The sequence below is a fragment of the Tetranychus urticae genome, chromosome 2 (assembly GCF_039701765.1).
Source record: "Tetranychus urticae isolate SD_2017Ah chromosome 2, NJAU_TeUrti_SD_1.0, whole genome shotgun sequence".
Classification (NCBI taxonomy): Eukaryota; Metazoa; Arthropoda; class Arachnida; order Trombidiformes; family Tetranychidae; genus Tetranychus; species Tetranychus urticae.
Window position 1 is genome coordinate 17,995,102 of NC_142959.1, and position 16,720 is coordinate 18,011,821.

The 16,720-nt window shown below is 33.4% G+C and overlaps 2 protein-coding genes across 2 annotated transcripts; both read left to right on the plus strand.

Moving 5' to 3' along the window:
- Positions 1-452: 452 nt before the first annotated feature.
- Positions 453-1,357, plus strand: LOC107366628 (uncharacterized). The gene is made up of 2 exons (XM_015934248.2): positions 453-563; positions 648-1,357. The coding sequence occupies exons 1-2, from the start codon at positions 503-505 to the stop codon at positions 1,229-1,231; spliced, it is 645 nt and encodes a 214-aa protein (XP_015789734.1). The 5' UTR covers positions 453-502; the 3' UTR covers positions 1,232-1,357.
- An 11,662-nt stretch (positions 1,358-13,019) lies between these two features.
- On the plus strand, positions 13,020-16,637 carry LOC107366873 (uncharacterized). The gene is made up of 11 exons (XM_015934517.3): positions 13,020-13,417; positions 13,506-13,793; positions 14,176-14,281; positions 14,351-14,616; positions 14,707-14,797; positions 14,865-14,957; positions 15,031-15,193; positions 15,258-15,463; positions 15,537-15,657; positions 15,759-16,178; positions 16,244-16,637. Exons 1-11 carry the CDS (start codon positions 13,171-13,173, stop codon positions 16,361-16,363), a joined length of 2,121 nt encoding a protein of 706 aa, XP_015790003.1. The 5' UTR covers positions 13,020-13,170; the 3' UTR covers positions 16,364-16,637.
- Positions 16,638-16,720: the final 83 nt, after the last annotated feature.

The following is a 16,720-nucleotide window of genomic DNA, read 5'->3' on the forward strand; positions in this document are numbered from 1 at the left end:
TCACAGAAGACCGGAATGAACACCGATCTTGAATGATCTGTAGACTGTGAATGATAAGCTTCCAGGCTTGCCATATTTAATATGTAAATAAACAATTTAATTGTAAATTGATTGATTATCTTGAGGATAAGGATTTATATTTTATCAATTATCCATTTCAAATGATATTGTAATTTGTTGGCTCAAATGAACGTTTTTAACGTTCAACAAAACATAATCTTTGTGTAAAAATCACTTCATGTATTGTTTGGTTGATTGTGAAACTGAAACCTTTGGAATTATAATATAGTTCGAAGATATGGTGCGATTAGGTAATATTTCCAGGTAAATTTGCCAAACAAGTGAAGAAAATATCTGTCAAAATCTCATAAACAATGGGTTGTTTATCAAATATTGAGGCAGTTTGACTTATAAAAAGCTATTACACGTCAATAAACATTTTAATTACTTTCTTCAAATCCAATCTAAAACCTGAAATAGTCAAAATTGTTATTAAAATAAAATGGTCCGATCTCTTTTAACTCTCACTTGCCTGTTGGTGATTCCGGCTGTTATTGTCTTAGGTAAGATCTTAGCTCAATTGATTCCTATTTCAAGGTGTCTTGTTAGTTAAAATCCGTATTAACCTTGTTTTGCTAACCATTTAGCTGCTGATGAACCCGTTACCGAGCCAATTCCTCTGTTACTTTGGGCTTCCTCTGATCCAGCTGAAGACAAAGAAGTCAGTAAAATAAATCCAGTCAAATTTTTCAACTTTCTTGAAGACAATCGAGAGCAATTTGCAAACAAATCAGGCGATATTATTGGCTTAGGCCTTTTCCTATCAACTCATGGTCAAGAATCTGGTACTGAAGGAACTCTCTGGCCCGCTGTTTTGGCCAAAATTGCCTTCAAGAAAGCAACCGGTATTACTGAAGAAAAAGAACACGGTCTTCCTTCCCTAGTTGCCTGGGCCATGAGAAATACTGGACCAGGAACCAGTAATCCATCCATTGATAGAAAGACTTTGGTTGAATTCATTTTTTACCATAAAACTGGTATTTTAAAGCTTTTAACTGCAGGTGATGTTGATGGTCTAGTTGCTTATTTTGATGGAACCAAATCAGAGTCTGGAACCAAGAAACTTGACTGGAAATCCATTGTAACTGACCTTAAAGACAATCGTCAACTTTTCAAATACGCCTGTGGATTCCTTGGTCTTCAATTGTGTGACAGAACCAAAGCATTATAATATCTTCGGCCATTTCTTTTTTTATCGACTTAAATATTTTATATTCAACACTCTTCAAGGTTTACAAGACTGTCAGTCAATGTTAAATAATAAAAGTCAATGATTCAATAAATATCAATTCTCTGATCTTATTTGCGATAATTCTCATTCGTGCAATAACAGCTGACATAACGATACTAGGTTTTGAGTCACAGGGAAGTTTGCTTTTTTATGTCATGGCAAAGCTGTTGAACTATTTACTGTATAATTAATGGGTTTAAATTACTAATACAAATAAGTTACTAATACTACACAGTAGATAGAATTGATGCGAAAATTTTGCCAGCTTGATGATCAACATTATTCATTGAATAAACAAATTTAAGGTATATAAAGCCTGGTTTGAATGAATTGGTTATCAGTTCTTATAATTGTTACTTCAATTCAATAAATTTTCTTTTACACACTCTGAAAACATGAAATTCATTTCTTTGTATTTTATTTTGTTCTTCTTGGGCATTCTAGTAAGTATCATTTTCATTTCAAGTTCATAATTTAATTAAAAGTGAACAAATATTACTCAGTATTTAGTTTTGAACAAAACCTGTCCAATACAATAAATTTTCCGTTTTTTTGTAGATTTGTCCATCTTTGTCCCAGACTTGTTCACCTCAAAAAAAATGCGGTTTTGGTGAGTTATGTTTTCGTGGTTTTTGTCACTCACGGCTTCACTGAAGACGATTAAATGCTTTCAGTATCCTATACATGAAATTAAGTCAACGAGTATAGTCGTTTTCATTTTTTGTCTATGTTAAGGGGATCAAGCTATTATAATTAAGCTATGTCATCTATTCCGAAATGAATAAAGAATAAATAATATGAATAAACTCGCAAACTTTGTCATTTTCATCTTTTATTCCATTGCATATGAGATTCAAGCATATCATCCGAAAATCAGATTTCATCTAATCAATCAGATCTAATAAATATCAATCTTCTGATCTTGTTTGCGATAATTCTCACTCGTGCAATAACACAGTTGAAAATTTTACATAAAACACCATATTTAATCGTTTCTTGGTTTATCATGGTTAATCAATCATCACTTTGTACATGCCAATTTACTTTCATATTGACTTAAATTGATGAAGTGGATTAAAAAATTAACCATGATCATGACGCTTCAATGACAACATTACTACTGTATATTGTCACCGAGCCGGGTTCCATGTGTAGTATGACAATGAGGATGAGAGTGATGGGTCTGACGACCGTTTAATATGATGAATAAGTAAAGGTAGAAATTTTCAAGAACAAAACTTAGTTGACATGCTTTATTTACTTTCATAGTTATATAAAAATACTGTGAAGTATACAAAATAAAGGTATCAAAATCTTTTACTGAACACCAAGCAAAACAAATACTTCAAGATGAATTTACCACAAATCAAAGTACTTAAACTTGAAGATCAAAAACTTAACTTCTGGATCCAAAACTGAACTTAAGGATAAATGATCAAATTTTACCTATTCTTTATATAGTCCCGTTTGGGAGAGCAGAGTTCGTGACCTTAAATCACCAGATGGTCGTTTGACCTTTTTCTCTGCTTAATAGTTATGCTTTAGCAATTTATTATCTGGGAAAGTAGGGTCTGACGGACCCTTAAACCTAGTTTTAGGCTTTAGTCAGTATGCAAATGTCTTATTTATTAGTTAATTCTCAATAATTTACGAGTTAGGGTAGCATTTCTTCGAAACATTTAAGGTTCTCTGGTAAATCTTAAATCATAAAATAAGTCTTATTTATTCTCATGCAAATCTCTATTCTTCGAAAATTAGTTTCTCAGGACCTTAACTTTATATAAAATTCATCATAGTTTATTTCTTTATTTTATTTATTCCAAGAAATCCCGGGTCTGACGCACATTTTATTTCTAATTCTTTAGTCTGATAATAAATTTAGTAATCAAAATCCAGGATCTGACATTCATTTTATTTCTAATTCTTTAGTCTGATAATAAATTTAGTAATCAAAATCCAGGGTCCGACATTCATCCCCTCTACGAAAAGTCCAAAGTCCCTTTTGGACGTGTCCAAATATGTTTTCTTCACAATCATTTACTTTAAATGATTATTTAATCAATTTAAAAGCAATTAGGAGCATTTCAGACCAAAAATAATTAAATCTTAATTCAAAATTGGCGCTTTTGAGCCCAAATTCTATGTTAATTCACTAGTCAACAGATGGCGCCACTGTATCAGTTTCCTTTTTCCTTATTCACCATATTTGTTACATTTATTCCCGCACTTTTTATTCAGTATTCGCATCTATGTTATTATCTGTAATACTTATTATTGTTTCTCTTAACGTCATATCTTCTTTAATTTAAAATGTTTGCCATAGAAAATAATGGAGATCATAATTATTCTTGTATGCCGTTTTGCCACCCGAATATAGTTGAGGAACGGAGAATCTTTCAAGTGGACCCTGAAACTGGTGAAAGCGAGTTAGTTGGTACAATCGGACGGATGGTCCATCCAAAAACTCAGAAAGAAGTGTTAACAACGAAGTCTGATTCAAAAGGAAAGAGAACTTCTCCATTGTCAGACCTTATTCGACAGGCTAAGGAAATCGGAGGGAATTTCAACACAATTGCGAGAAACATGGAGTTGCATCCCGAATATGGATTTTGGATTGGTTTCAGTTTTGATCCACCTAAGTTGAAATGTGCCTTTTGTGGCAAAAAAAGTGAATTTCGCTGAGGCCAAGCGTTGGCAAAATCTAAAGCAACATTTGGTACTAAATCACCCAGAAAATTTGCCAAATGGCAATGGATTACAAGGAGAAGATTTTGATAAATGGCAAAAAGCCCAATGATTTCTTTAAGTTCAATAAATGCTTTTACTTTTGAATTCAGCGTTTCTATTCTTTCTTTATTTCTTTTAATGCGGTCTGACGATTTTAGTTGTTGATCCCAATCTTGATCCCGGATTGGATCCAAGTTTGGATCCGATGATCGATAGTTTTTGTTGTCCGATAATCGAATGAATTTAATTCAATTTTTTCTTGATTTTCACCAAATAAACAATATTATCATTATTATTTTTATTTACTAAATTAATTTCAAGCCTGGCAATGTGTAAAAAGAAGGTCTGACGGCATACATTCTTCAAAATTAACTTATTTTAGGGTTTCAAAATATAGAATTAAATACTAAATTGGTTTCTAGTCATGTTTTAAGATTTTAAAGGATAAATTGGGAAAGAGGATAATTTAAAACGATTTTTAAACATAATTTCATTCCGGAAATTCCCTAAATTAACTTAATTAGAATTTTGGTCTGACGGATCCAGTCTACCGATATGAGTCCGGATTCGGATCCGATGTTCGATGTTTACATGCATTCGATAAGCGAACGACAAGATTTCATTTTTTCACTGTTTTAAATTAATCAATGGTTATTTCTTGATTATTTTTATTTAAATAAATCATTTAAATGATGCTCTACAACATAGTCATTGTCTAACATCAAAAAGTACTGATTTAGTATGAATTTCTGACAATTAATCAGTGTCAGACCGTGTCTTACGGCAGTTTGGAATTGTAAATTGTCATTAGATAGTTACAATTGCAATGTTTATGATTTAAATTAACTGTTTAGGCTTAAATTGATATACAATTGGGCGTTTATCCAATTTAAATCATGGTCAGACCGAGTTTTGTTAAAAAGTACCAGTTTGATCCTGATCTCGATATTTATCCGGATACAAGTCCGATGTTCGATTTTTACATGTAACCGATTATCGAACAAGTTGAATTTCTTTATTTCTTAATTTAAACGTTAATTATCAATGTTATTTGCTTTAATTTAATTTATAAATTCATTGTAGATGTACATCAAATAATATAATACTTATTTAATGTACTAATTTAGTCTCTCTGTCTACAATAGTATTAATTCTTATTTTTAATTGAGTTTTTGTTTCTTTTTTGTCATTTTTTTTTTTTAGCTTTTAAATTTTAGTGTGTAATTGATGATAAATAAGAGGTATTAATTAGGGTCTGATTTGATTAAGCAAACCACAGTCGTGGTGGAGGAGGAAAGGAAGGGATTCGTTCTCGTCTGTCAGTAATTTTTCGCAACTTTACATGGTCAGACTTTCGGTCAGTCCACATACATTTGATCAAAATAATTAGACACATGATTATTAAGATAGATAATGAGGTTAACCAGGTGTAATAAACAAAAGAATCTTCAATTCTCATGAAACCAATCGTTAATTGTTGACACCGAGTATCAATGTCACAAAATAAAGGTTTTAGTGTTAACCTAGATGAACCAATTTCATTTCGAGTTATATTTTCTACTCCGATCTCATTCAACATATTGATTGAAATTTCACCGGAGTTCCAAGCAGATAGGAATCGAGTTACTTTTTCTTTGATGATAATCAATTTAGTTTGTACTGCAACTAATTTAATTTCATCTGCTGTGGATCTTCTTCTTCTATTATTAATAGACGGAAAAGTTTCATGGTTCATTACTTGGAGTTCGGGTTTCAAAGAGCAGACCGAACTCAGAGGTCTGACGAAGGTTTCGTTTAATAATTTATGGCAACTGTTCTGCATTTCGAGCAATTGAAATTTCTGACAAGGATTTCCATATGAAATTTGAATGATTTCAATGTTAGATTCATTTAATGGGAAGAGTAAACCTGGTACTGGGAACATGAACAAGATGGATAAGGTAACAAATTTATTCAAACTCCCTTTCGTTGGTCTCTCATTAGTTGTAGTATTCGCAGCACGCTTATTCCAGCCTGATGTTGATTCTAGAGGTACCTCTTCAGGACGAGATTGTTCATTGGGTGAAATTAATATACGCCTTCGAAATCGTATGGTATAAACACAGAGGATAGTTACTGTAAATAAAAGTAATATAGAGAGTAAATTGAGTGTCAGACCGAATGATCTAGGTGACCAATCATTTAATTCGATGGGTCTTAATTGACTTTTCAAACTGTTATATTTTTCTTTTAATGAATCTAGTAATTCATCAGCATCAAAAGTATGTAAGTCTGGCATTAATTGTAAGTTTATCTTCTCTGAGGCTTCAGGTATGAAGCGTAAATTTGTCTTAATTGCAGATTTATCTGTTTCATAATGAAATTTACCGATTGTAAACTTCTCTTGTGCATTAAGTTGAAAAGGATATTCAGGACATTTAACCTCACGGTCATAAGCTTTCATGGTCAGACCGGGACAATAAATGATGTTCACGTCATTTATGGGCTTTATCTGTAGAAGTTCATTTTCCTGAATAGAGTGTCGTATTTCACATTTAACAGAGTATTATTATTCTCGATTAACTTGCAACTCGAAGTGTCAGGGACGACTACGAGAGTATCAGTCTCAACAGAATTGTAACTATTGACAGGGATAGTACATCTGATTCCCTTTCGGTAAATGACGTATTTCGGTCCAGTGTAATGTAATTTACACAATTCCCCTGTAGTTTCATTGTAGTCCAAAAGCGTAAAAGGGTCAGCTACCATTAATTTAGACTCGGGATCTATTTTTCTAAATTTTAAGACGAATCTCAATTTTTGAGCCATTGGATTATGATAGCAATTCATTGAGTAAACTGATTCTACCGGACATTGTTCTCCACAGGGTAAAGTTAAATTCAAAAGGTCGAAAATGGCTGGGTCTAATTTATTCTTAACCCAGGCCCGATTTATAGCTCGCAATTGGGTTAGAGTAGTTTGTAAGTTAGAAACCATACTGGCAATTGTGAAGGATGTGGCTGGAATAGTATTTCTCATGCGAGCCAAAATTTTATTTTGTTTGGCAACCTCAACTTGTAAAACACGAACTTGTTGATCGATGGTATCTAACATTTTCTCAAAAAGTTTTTGATTTGTAGTCAAGTTTTGAATGATCGACACCTGTTTCTCGAGGTCTGATCTTAAAGAGTTCACCTCAGACCGTGTTTTTGAGCTGACTGCGAGACTCACAGCGCCAATTCCTAATGAAAGGACACTCACTACACCAATTATTATCATGGTAGCTTCTATTACAAGGAACCTTTTATCCCTGACTTGCATTTTACTTTCAGCTTCCGTTGTAACATCTTTACACATTTGAGAAATCTGTTTCAGGAAAGAAACTTCAAATGCACTTTTACACCAATTGTGTAGAAAATCGGGTTGCATATTATGCTCTATTAAGGCTTCAGACAATCCTGCACATGGTTCATAGTATTTAGTCCCAATATCAACCTCAATGTCTCCATTTATTATTGGAGTAGTGGCTGGTCTCCAAATAACCGGATTTGCTTTTATGAAAGCGGTCTGAACAATTGAAATTTGACAAAGTAAAAGTAAAAAGAGGCTATGAGTGAGCAAATAGCTTAACCTATTCGGGGCTCGTCGTTCTCTCTGGCTCCTTCTAATTGATAATTCTGGTTCGGGTGAATTAGGTGGAATAATTCGAGGGGAGGGAAAACGGTAAAGGGTAGCTCCTTCTGAGTCTGACAACTCACTTTCACTATGATTAGTATTGATTTGTGACATATTACGTTTTTCATTTGAAGTATAAGTGTCAGACCTACGGTTAACATGCGCAGACAGCCGGTCTGATCCGTCAGACCGATGCTGAATAATGTCAGACATGGGACTTGGTTGGCTAGGAAGCTCATCCCATTCAAGTTCAGGTTCAGAAATAGACGCAGGTAGATGGTCAGACTCTTCATCTAATTTAGTCATCAATTCGAGATGTCGCTCTTTGTATGGCTTCATACGACTTATGTGGACTAAGTCTGATTTGCCGGATTGATTGTCTTCTTTCACTCGATAAACATTTAATCCACAGCGCTCTATTACAACATAAGGACCATAAAAGAAATGTAATAATTTCTCTGATCTTCCTGCTTTTCTTCTTGGAGTATAAACCATAACCTTATCTCCAGGTTGATAAACAGTGGGTCGATGTTTAGCATCATACCGTATTTTATCTGCGGTCTGACTTTGTTCAATGTTCTGAGCAGCTAATTTACGTTTTTCTAATAACATACTTTCCAACATCTGTGCATAATCTTCAGCATCATCACAACCCATTGAGATATTGGTTACCTCTGCAGGTAATCTCGCTTCATAACCGTGTAGTAAAAAGAAAGGGGAAAACTTGGTTGAAGCTTGAATAGATGTATTATAAGCAAAACAAACAAAAGGGATATAAAGGTCCCAGTCTGAATGTTTATTATTAACAAACATTGAAAGCATAGTGGCTAGAGTCTTATTAAAACGCTCCGTCAGACCGTTGGTAGCAGGATGATAGGCAGTTGTTCGTGTATGTTTGGAGGCAAAAATCTCATAGATCATTTCGATAAATCTACTTTCAAAACATTTTCCCCTATCAGTAAGAATTGTTTTTGGAGCTCCGTATCGACACACAATTGATTCAGCAAAGAAGCTAGCTACTTCTTGAGAAGAACCATTTGGTAAGGCTCGACATTCTGCCCACCTTGTTAAATAGTCAGTAGCTACAATAATGTTACGATTTCCTCGGTCTGACGAGGGAAAAGGTCCTAGTAAATCCATACCGACCATTTCAAACGGTCCTCCGGTTTTAATAGGACATAATAAACCAGCTGCCATTTTATTTTCAGCTTTTTTTCCTTGACAAGTTCGACAAGTTTCAATGTATCTTTTAGTGTCAGACCGAATAGTAGTCCAGAAATATCTAGTTTTAATTTTATTATATGTTTTATCAAAACCTAAATGACCTGAAATTGGATCATCATGACAAGAAGAGATAATTTCTTCAACCATATTGGTGGGAATACAAATAACTAATCCAGGTCCGGATTCTTTCTCGACTAATTTATATAATAAGTCATCAACCAAAACAAAACCAGAACAAGAAACTTCAGGAAATTCTTCGGGATTATTTAAAACTCTAATAGTCTTATTCAACATTGGATCTTTTCGTTGTTTCATTTTAATAACATGGTCTGACGGTGTGAGAACATTGATTTGGTAAGCATCTAAGGGCTCAGTAAAATCTCCTATTGATCGAGTTGGATATCTAGAGAGATAATCGGCAACAAGGTTCGATTTTCCTGTTCGATATTTAATATCAAAAGAGTATTGTTCTAACTGAATAGCCCATCGAAGTAAGCGGTCAGGTAATTTCTTTTTAGTTTTTAACCAACAGAGGGCGCGATGGTCCGTATAAATAGTGAAATGTAAGCCTGATATAAAGTGATGTAATTTAGCTAATGTAAAGACAATGGCTAAACATTCTTTTTCAGTTGTAGAGTATCTTAATTCTGCATCCTTTAATAATCTACTAATATACCAGACTGGTCTTTCTTCTTTATCTGTTTTGTGAACTAAAACACCTCCAACACCAATCCCAGAAGCATCACAATGCACCTCAATTGGTATTTTTGGATCAAAATGTACTAAGACTGGGTCTGACAGCAATTTAGCTTTGATCTCATGAAAAGCTTTCTCTTGTTCTTCACTCCAAATAAAAGGGACATCTTTTCTAGTTAATTTAGTCAGTGGTGCAGCAATCTCAGAAAATTTTGGGATAAATTTTCGATAATAGCCAGCCATACCAATAAAACTTCTAATACCAGTAACATCGCGAGGAGCTTCGAAATTTTTAACATCCCTGATCTTTTCTGGGTCAGTTTTTATTCCTGATTCATTTATTATGTGTCCGAGGAATAGCATTTCCCTTACTGCCCATTTACATTTAGTAACTTTTATCGTCAGACCGGCTTCTTTCAATGCATTCAATACATTTCTGCTTCTTTTTAATAATTCCTCAAAGGAAGGAGCGAAAATAACTACATCATCTAAATAAACTAAACATTGATTATACTTTAAACCAGCTAGAACTACATCCATAGTGCGCTGAAAAGTTGAAGGAGCGCCCGTCAGACCGAATGGCATACGAATGAATTCATATAAACCATCCTGAGTTATAAAAGCAGTCTTTTGACAATCATCTGGATGTACCATTAATTGCCAATATCCTGAATTTAAATCAAGAGCAGTAAAATAAGAACTTCCTCTTAGCGATGACAAAATGATATCAATATTTGGTAAGGGATAGACATCCTTTTTAGTAATAGCATTGACCTTCCGGAGGTCTACACACATACGTTTACTACCATCAGGTTTGGAAACTAATACAATGGGACTAGCCCAAGGCGAAAAAGAGGGTCTGACGACTCCTTGCTCAATCATTTCCCCAATCTGTCTATTGATTTCTTTCCTTTCAGCCTCTGACCTTGGATAAGGATTACTTTTTATTGGTGGATGATCACCCGTGTCAATAATATGAGGAAACAAAGTGCATTGACCCAGGTTCTCTTTCCCAAAAGCTAGAGCTGGCAGAAACTCATTCAAAAGTTGTTTGACTTGTTTTTGTTGAGAAGGGTCAAGATGGTCTAACTTTAGAGTATCTAAATTTTCTTGCTTAGCCATTTCTCTCAAGTCTGAATTTTCACTTTTTAACTCGTCAGACCTATTGTCTGCTTCGCATTGGGAAAGGGAATTGTTATTATTTTGAGTAGAAAGTACATCAATGGATATTTGAAAAGATAAAATTTGATCATTAGGCGAGGGAATATCAACCTCGTTTACAACTGTCAGACCTAAACATCTAAGGTTGCTTGGTGTTTCGACAATGTTTAAATCTAATGGTATAAGACCATCATTTGTTTCAAATTGGTATCCTAAATTTAAGGAATACCTAGCACAATCAGAGTTAATAGTAAAATCAAAATGGTTAGACTTAGCCAATTGTTCCGTTGGTCCGGTCTGAGCCTGTACCTTCATAGTACGTAAATCCAATACAACACCAGCAGCTTTATTAAAGTTATTTCCCAGCAGTAAGGGATAAGTAAAATCGTCAGCGACCACTAATAAATTAGTCCAAACAGCAGTTGGGATACCAGTAACTTGTATTAAACACCTTAACACAAAGAAAGAATAAAGTATAAGGGATAATGGCATCAAGAATTGAGGAGAAAAGAAAGTAGAAAATAAGTTTAGGATACGTCAGACCTTTAGTTTGTCGAAGATGAGTAAATAAAATGGGTAAGAAGTGAAGGAAGGTTGATGGAAAGTCCCGTCAGACCGAAGATAATTCCAAATAAATGAATAATTAGGTTGATAAAGTGGATGAAGATGGATTGGAAGTCCCGTCAGACCAAAGATGATTGACAAATATCGGGAATATGGAACAATTTTTGTTAATAAAATAAGTTGATCAATTGGAATTGAGTAGAAATGTCACGTCAGACCAAGGATAAAGCCACTGATGATTCAAAGTTAAAATACACAAATTGTTATTGTTGAGTGATGATTTAAACACAAAGGTTGGATGAAAGTTTATGTTGATTATAGTTAATAATTGTTCAATTTAATCACAAGAGATGATAAAGTTATTGTTAATTGGTGAGCACTTTCACAAAACTCTCGGTGGAACCTCCATTTTGTCACCGAGCCGGGTTCCATGTGTAGTATGACAATGAGGATGAGAGTGATGGGTCTGACGACCGTTTAATATGATGAATAAGTAAAGGTAGAAATTTTCAAGAACAAAACTTAGTTGACATGCTTTATTTACTTTCATAGTTATATAAAAATACTGTGAAGTATACAAAATAAAGGTATCAAAATCTTTTACTGAACACCAAGCAAAACAAATACTTCAAGATGAATTTACCACAAATCAAAGTACTTAAACTTGAAGATCAAAAACTTGACTTCTGGATCCAAAACTGAACTTAAGGATAAATGATCAAATTTTACCTATTCTTTATATAGTCCCGTTTGGGAGAGCAGAGTTCGTGACCTTAAATCACCAGATGGTCGTTTGACCTTTTTCTCTGCTTAATAGTTATGCTTTAGCAATTTATTATCTGGGAAAGTAGGGTCTGACGGACCCTTAAACCTAGTTTTAGGCTTTAGTCAGTATGCAAATGTCTTATTTATTAGTTAATTCTCAATAATTTACGAGTTAGGGTAGCATTTCTTCGAAACATTTAAGGTTCTCTGGTAAATCTTAAATCATAAAATAAGTCTTATTTATTCTCATGCAAATCTCTATTCTTCGAAAATTAGTTTCTCAGGACCTTAACTTTATATAAAATTCATCATAGTTTATTTCTTTATTTTATTTATTCCAAGAAATCCCGGGTCTGACGCACATTTTATTTCTAATTCTTTAGTCTGATAATAAATTTAGTAATCAAAATCCAGGGTCTGACATTCATTTTATTTCTAATTCTTTAGTCTGATAATAAATTTAGTAATCAAAATCCAGGGTCTGACAATATTTTTATCGTTGCTGGGTTTGGCTTTTTGTTTTCATTTCAACCATTCATCAGTCAATCATGAATTAACTATGGCTATTATTTGCTTTTTAAGGGTTACTCTGCTTCCTCACCACCTTTGGATGGTACATCATTGTCAGCCTCAATTATTGGCGGTGATTTAAGACGTAACATTGTGAAGACAAATACCGAACACGTTTATCGAACACAAAGAGTCTGATCAAATTAATACTGCTGGATAGGCCAGTTTGAAATTAATAATATTGAACACCCTTTAAAAATACGCAATTGTATAAACAAATCAATGTTAGCATGACATTTCTCAGTCTGATTCGACTGATTTCTTGTTTTTTTTGTAATTTCTTGAGAAATCAAGATCGCCTTTAGCGCAACTATTAATATCTAGCTAGTTGAAAAGTATTTTGATGCAATGAATTGAAATGGCTGATTACCTTGAAAATGCTGCTTTCTAATTACTACTTTCTCTGAAGTTAAACTTCTCTATCAATAAATTTCGCATTAGTTACTTAATTGTGTTGTTGATAGACGAGTCAATTTACATTATATAACTTGTATTTTGATGATCTACATAAGTTCAGAATGTTATTCATAAAATATCTTAATATAATTTTATTATTGATCAACAGTAACATAGTTTATTCACATGTGTCACCATCTGATTTTTTCGCTAAACAATCTTTTCTCATACAAACTGGATTTTCAAACATTGTGTGGACTTACATTGAATCCAGTGATTTTAAACATCAAAATGTTTCTTCTCCATGCAAATCTAGTTTATATCATGCTGTTGAATCGAGTGAACAAGGAAATGATTGGCCATTTAAATGTAAGTAATGTAAATGTTTGGACATTCAGCGAATTAATCAGCTTTTACAAATAAAGTAACCTGACAAATTTTAATATTTGAATGTCAGTATTTGAAGCTTCAGGACGTGTCCCAGCTGATTTCACAGGATTGGGTTACATTGATCCTGGTAATTATGAGCAATGTTTAAACCTTGATTGGATTGGACCGAGTGGACTGAAAGAAGCGTCCAAATATTGTTTAACCTCTTTATTACCAAATAATGAACAATCCGCACATACAAAAATTTACACTCAAGATAAGTTGATTGACGAGAGACATGCTTTGGATATTCAAATTGGTTTTTGTATTCCATCAACTTGTTCAAATGATGATCTAACTATCGTACTAACAGAAGGTAAAATTACATAAAATATTAAGGATGCAATAAAGACGTACAAAAAGTCTGAATCTCTACACAATCATTCTCGTTTGACCAAAACCAGCATTTAGAAGAGTAAAATCGACTTTCCTGAAGACACAGAGTTTTCATAACAACAACCAGCGTTCAAATGACCAAAACTCTCTGAATAAATAAATTTTAAACTCGAGAGTTTCTGTTTTAAAAGTGAGTTTTGGTCATTTGAACTCAGTTTTTTAACGCGGTTATGAAAACTGGTTTTACTCTTTCGAATGGTTTCGTGGTTTCGTTTTGTTAATACGAAAGTTCGATTCAAACGAGAATGATTGTGTTAACCATTTATTTACATCATTTTATACCAAATTTTCGTTAAAACTAGCTTTGAAAGCATATTCATGGGATCTAGTTGCTATCAGAAATTGTGAAGTTAAAACACATTTCATCGAGAGGTTGGTCCAAGCCTCAACACTTCAAAAGATTTGTCTGTAAGTTGTTATCCAATGAACATTTATTCCATGATTATGATCAATTTACCTTTCATTTTCATCTTTCAGATCAATCTTGGCTTTTCTTATTTTCACTGTGTTATACTCAACATATTTGGATAGAAAATTGAAACGAAATGAATCCGAATCGCCAAGAAAATTAGCCTGGTATAAACACTTCTCAATCTACTCAAGTTATCGTCAAATTGTCCAGCCAAACATGTCTTCGGATCGCATGTTGTCTCTCATTAAATTTGCTATTTTATTGCACTCAATAGTTTTGATATTACATACATTAATATGGCCAAGTTTCATCAAAGCTTTCCCTTTCATAGGTAATACTTTAATTTAATTTAAACATTGATGTTACTTATGCAAACACTTACTCTAACTTTTCTTACCATCGACACCATCGGGAACGGCAGCCGTTTCTAGCGGAGTTACACATTATAAAGACACTAAAATACCAATATACGTAAACGGTGAATGGATCAATGAAGGATTATTTGTTTATGGGTAAATTTTCACCATTTTACATTGAAACAAACACAGTTCTAATACATCTTGAAACATCATCTAATAGAGGATTCGCTCGTTCTGCGGATCTATGGAAAAATGTTGGACCAGAAACATCATTCATTCGGTTACTCGTCAATATTTTGTTCAAATTCATTGCGTATGTTTTACTTTTAACAGTCGTTTAATCATTCATTGGCTAAATAATGAAATATAATTTTTAAAACTACCAGATTATCAATTTTGATGACAAGTACAATGTTTGTTCAGATAGTGTTGCCGTTGTTCACTTCTGGACCCTCTGGTATAATTAAAAGCTCAGCAAATGCCTGCGAAAAGTCTTTCTTCAAAGTCATCTTTGCACAGGCACATTGGATTGACGACCCATATGATGCGGTAAGGCGATGAAGCAGCTTATGAATAATTGTAAATTTTCATTTCATTATATTTTATTTTCCAGTGTGTTATACATTATTGGTCAGTCTGCGTTGAATGTCACTACTTAATCCTAGTTGTAACGCTCATCTACCTTTATAAACGCCATCCAAAAGCTGCTTTATCCCTGAACATCATTTCATTGGTTGCTGCCTTACTTTTAGTCGCTGTGCATACTTACCACAACCAATATCCATTTCAAATTGGTAGTCGAGGTGCCGATAATTTTGAGTAAGATGAAACCATAGATTGATATTGAACTGTTCATATTGATCCTCTAACTGTTATTTCATCTATTTATTAGTGAAACACTAAGATATGTTGTCAACGTCAACATGACAGCTTCAAGGCATCTTTGGATTTACCTGTTGACAACCTTGTGCATCTATCTGATAATGAATTCTCATCATTATATAATAAACAAAGTAAGTTATATTTAAAGATGGTAATATCATGAAAAATTTTTCTATTAATACGAACAAGTGTAATTTTTTCTCTGTTTTGAATCGATATCTTTCCTTTGAAGGTTCATCGTCTAGGAATCATTTCTCGAAATCTTACTATTTTTGGCATTTTCCTGACAATCAATCGTCTGCTCTACATGCTTGTGACCAACTTTAACAACACTCGATTAAATGATGCCATTTATAGCGTGTTACATCGCATTTTGATTATCATATTTTATTCCTTCGTTATGTTTCTCCATGGCGAGGAAACAAAAAGATACTGTTCAAATAAAGTCGGAAAGGTTGGAATAGAGGAGAGTAACAATAATGATAACAGCAATAACAAGGGGAATATTGAAGATACCTCAATCAGCCCTGGAAGAGTGAAATTTTATCACATTGTCTCTGCCATTTTGCGTTCCAGTTACTGCATTCACCTGCCAATATTGATCATGTTCACAAGCTCTTTAAAGAATCCAATTTTGACACAAAGTGAACTTGTAATTATGACTTTGCATTTGAGTAATTTAAATAGTTAATTTCATTCTCTTTTCCTTTTCAACAGATTTACCATGTAACCATGCAAATTGTTTGCTGTTTAATCGGTGGATTTTTATTCCATTTATTTTTCATTGGACCGTTAACCAGTATTTTTATTTCATTGAAAAAATCCAAATCTCATTGAATGTTACAAGAAATTTTAATGTCTAATCAATCCACAATACTAATAAGAGTGACAAACTGTTAATACCACTGTCGCAATGCGATAAATTGATAATAAAAAAATCTAAAGGATGTTGTGGCAAAAAGTAGACTTTATTTATTTGATAAAGAAACAAGAAAGATCACGATTGGGAAACTTGTACAGTTAACATTGAAATACCCAAATTATCCATGTGATGTAAAAATTAGAAGTTATGAGAAATAAAGAATCTCATGGAAACAAACATGTGTAATAACTGAATGTCGATGATTTAATTGAAATGGTTGCATGAAACGCACATTGAAATATGGTTAACGTACTAAAGCTGTAACTTTGCCT

Excerpts from the sequence above, each read along its gene's own strand:
- LOC107366628 (XM_015934248.2), top strand. The coding sequence starts at position 503 with ATGGTCCGATCTCTTTTAACTCTCACTTGCCTGTTGGTGATTCCGGCT. Across the intron at positions 564-647 it reads TCCGGCTGTTATTGTCTTAG|CTGCTGATGAACCCGTTACC; the intron begins GTAAGATCTTAG and ends CTAACCATTTAG.
- LOC107366873 (XM_015934517.3), top strand. The coding sequence starts at position 13,171 with ATGTTATTCATAAAATATCTTAATATAATTTTATTATTGATCAACAGT. Across the intron at positions 14,617-14,706 it reads CAAAGCTTTCCCTTTCATAG|CCGTTTCTAGCGGAGTTACA; the intron begins GTAATACTTTAA and ends CGGGAACGGCAG. Across the intron at positions 15,194-15,257 it reads TTGACGACCCATATGATGCG|TGTGTTATACATTATTGGTC; the intron begins GTAAGGCGATGA and ends TTTATTTTCCAG.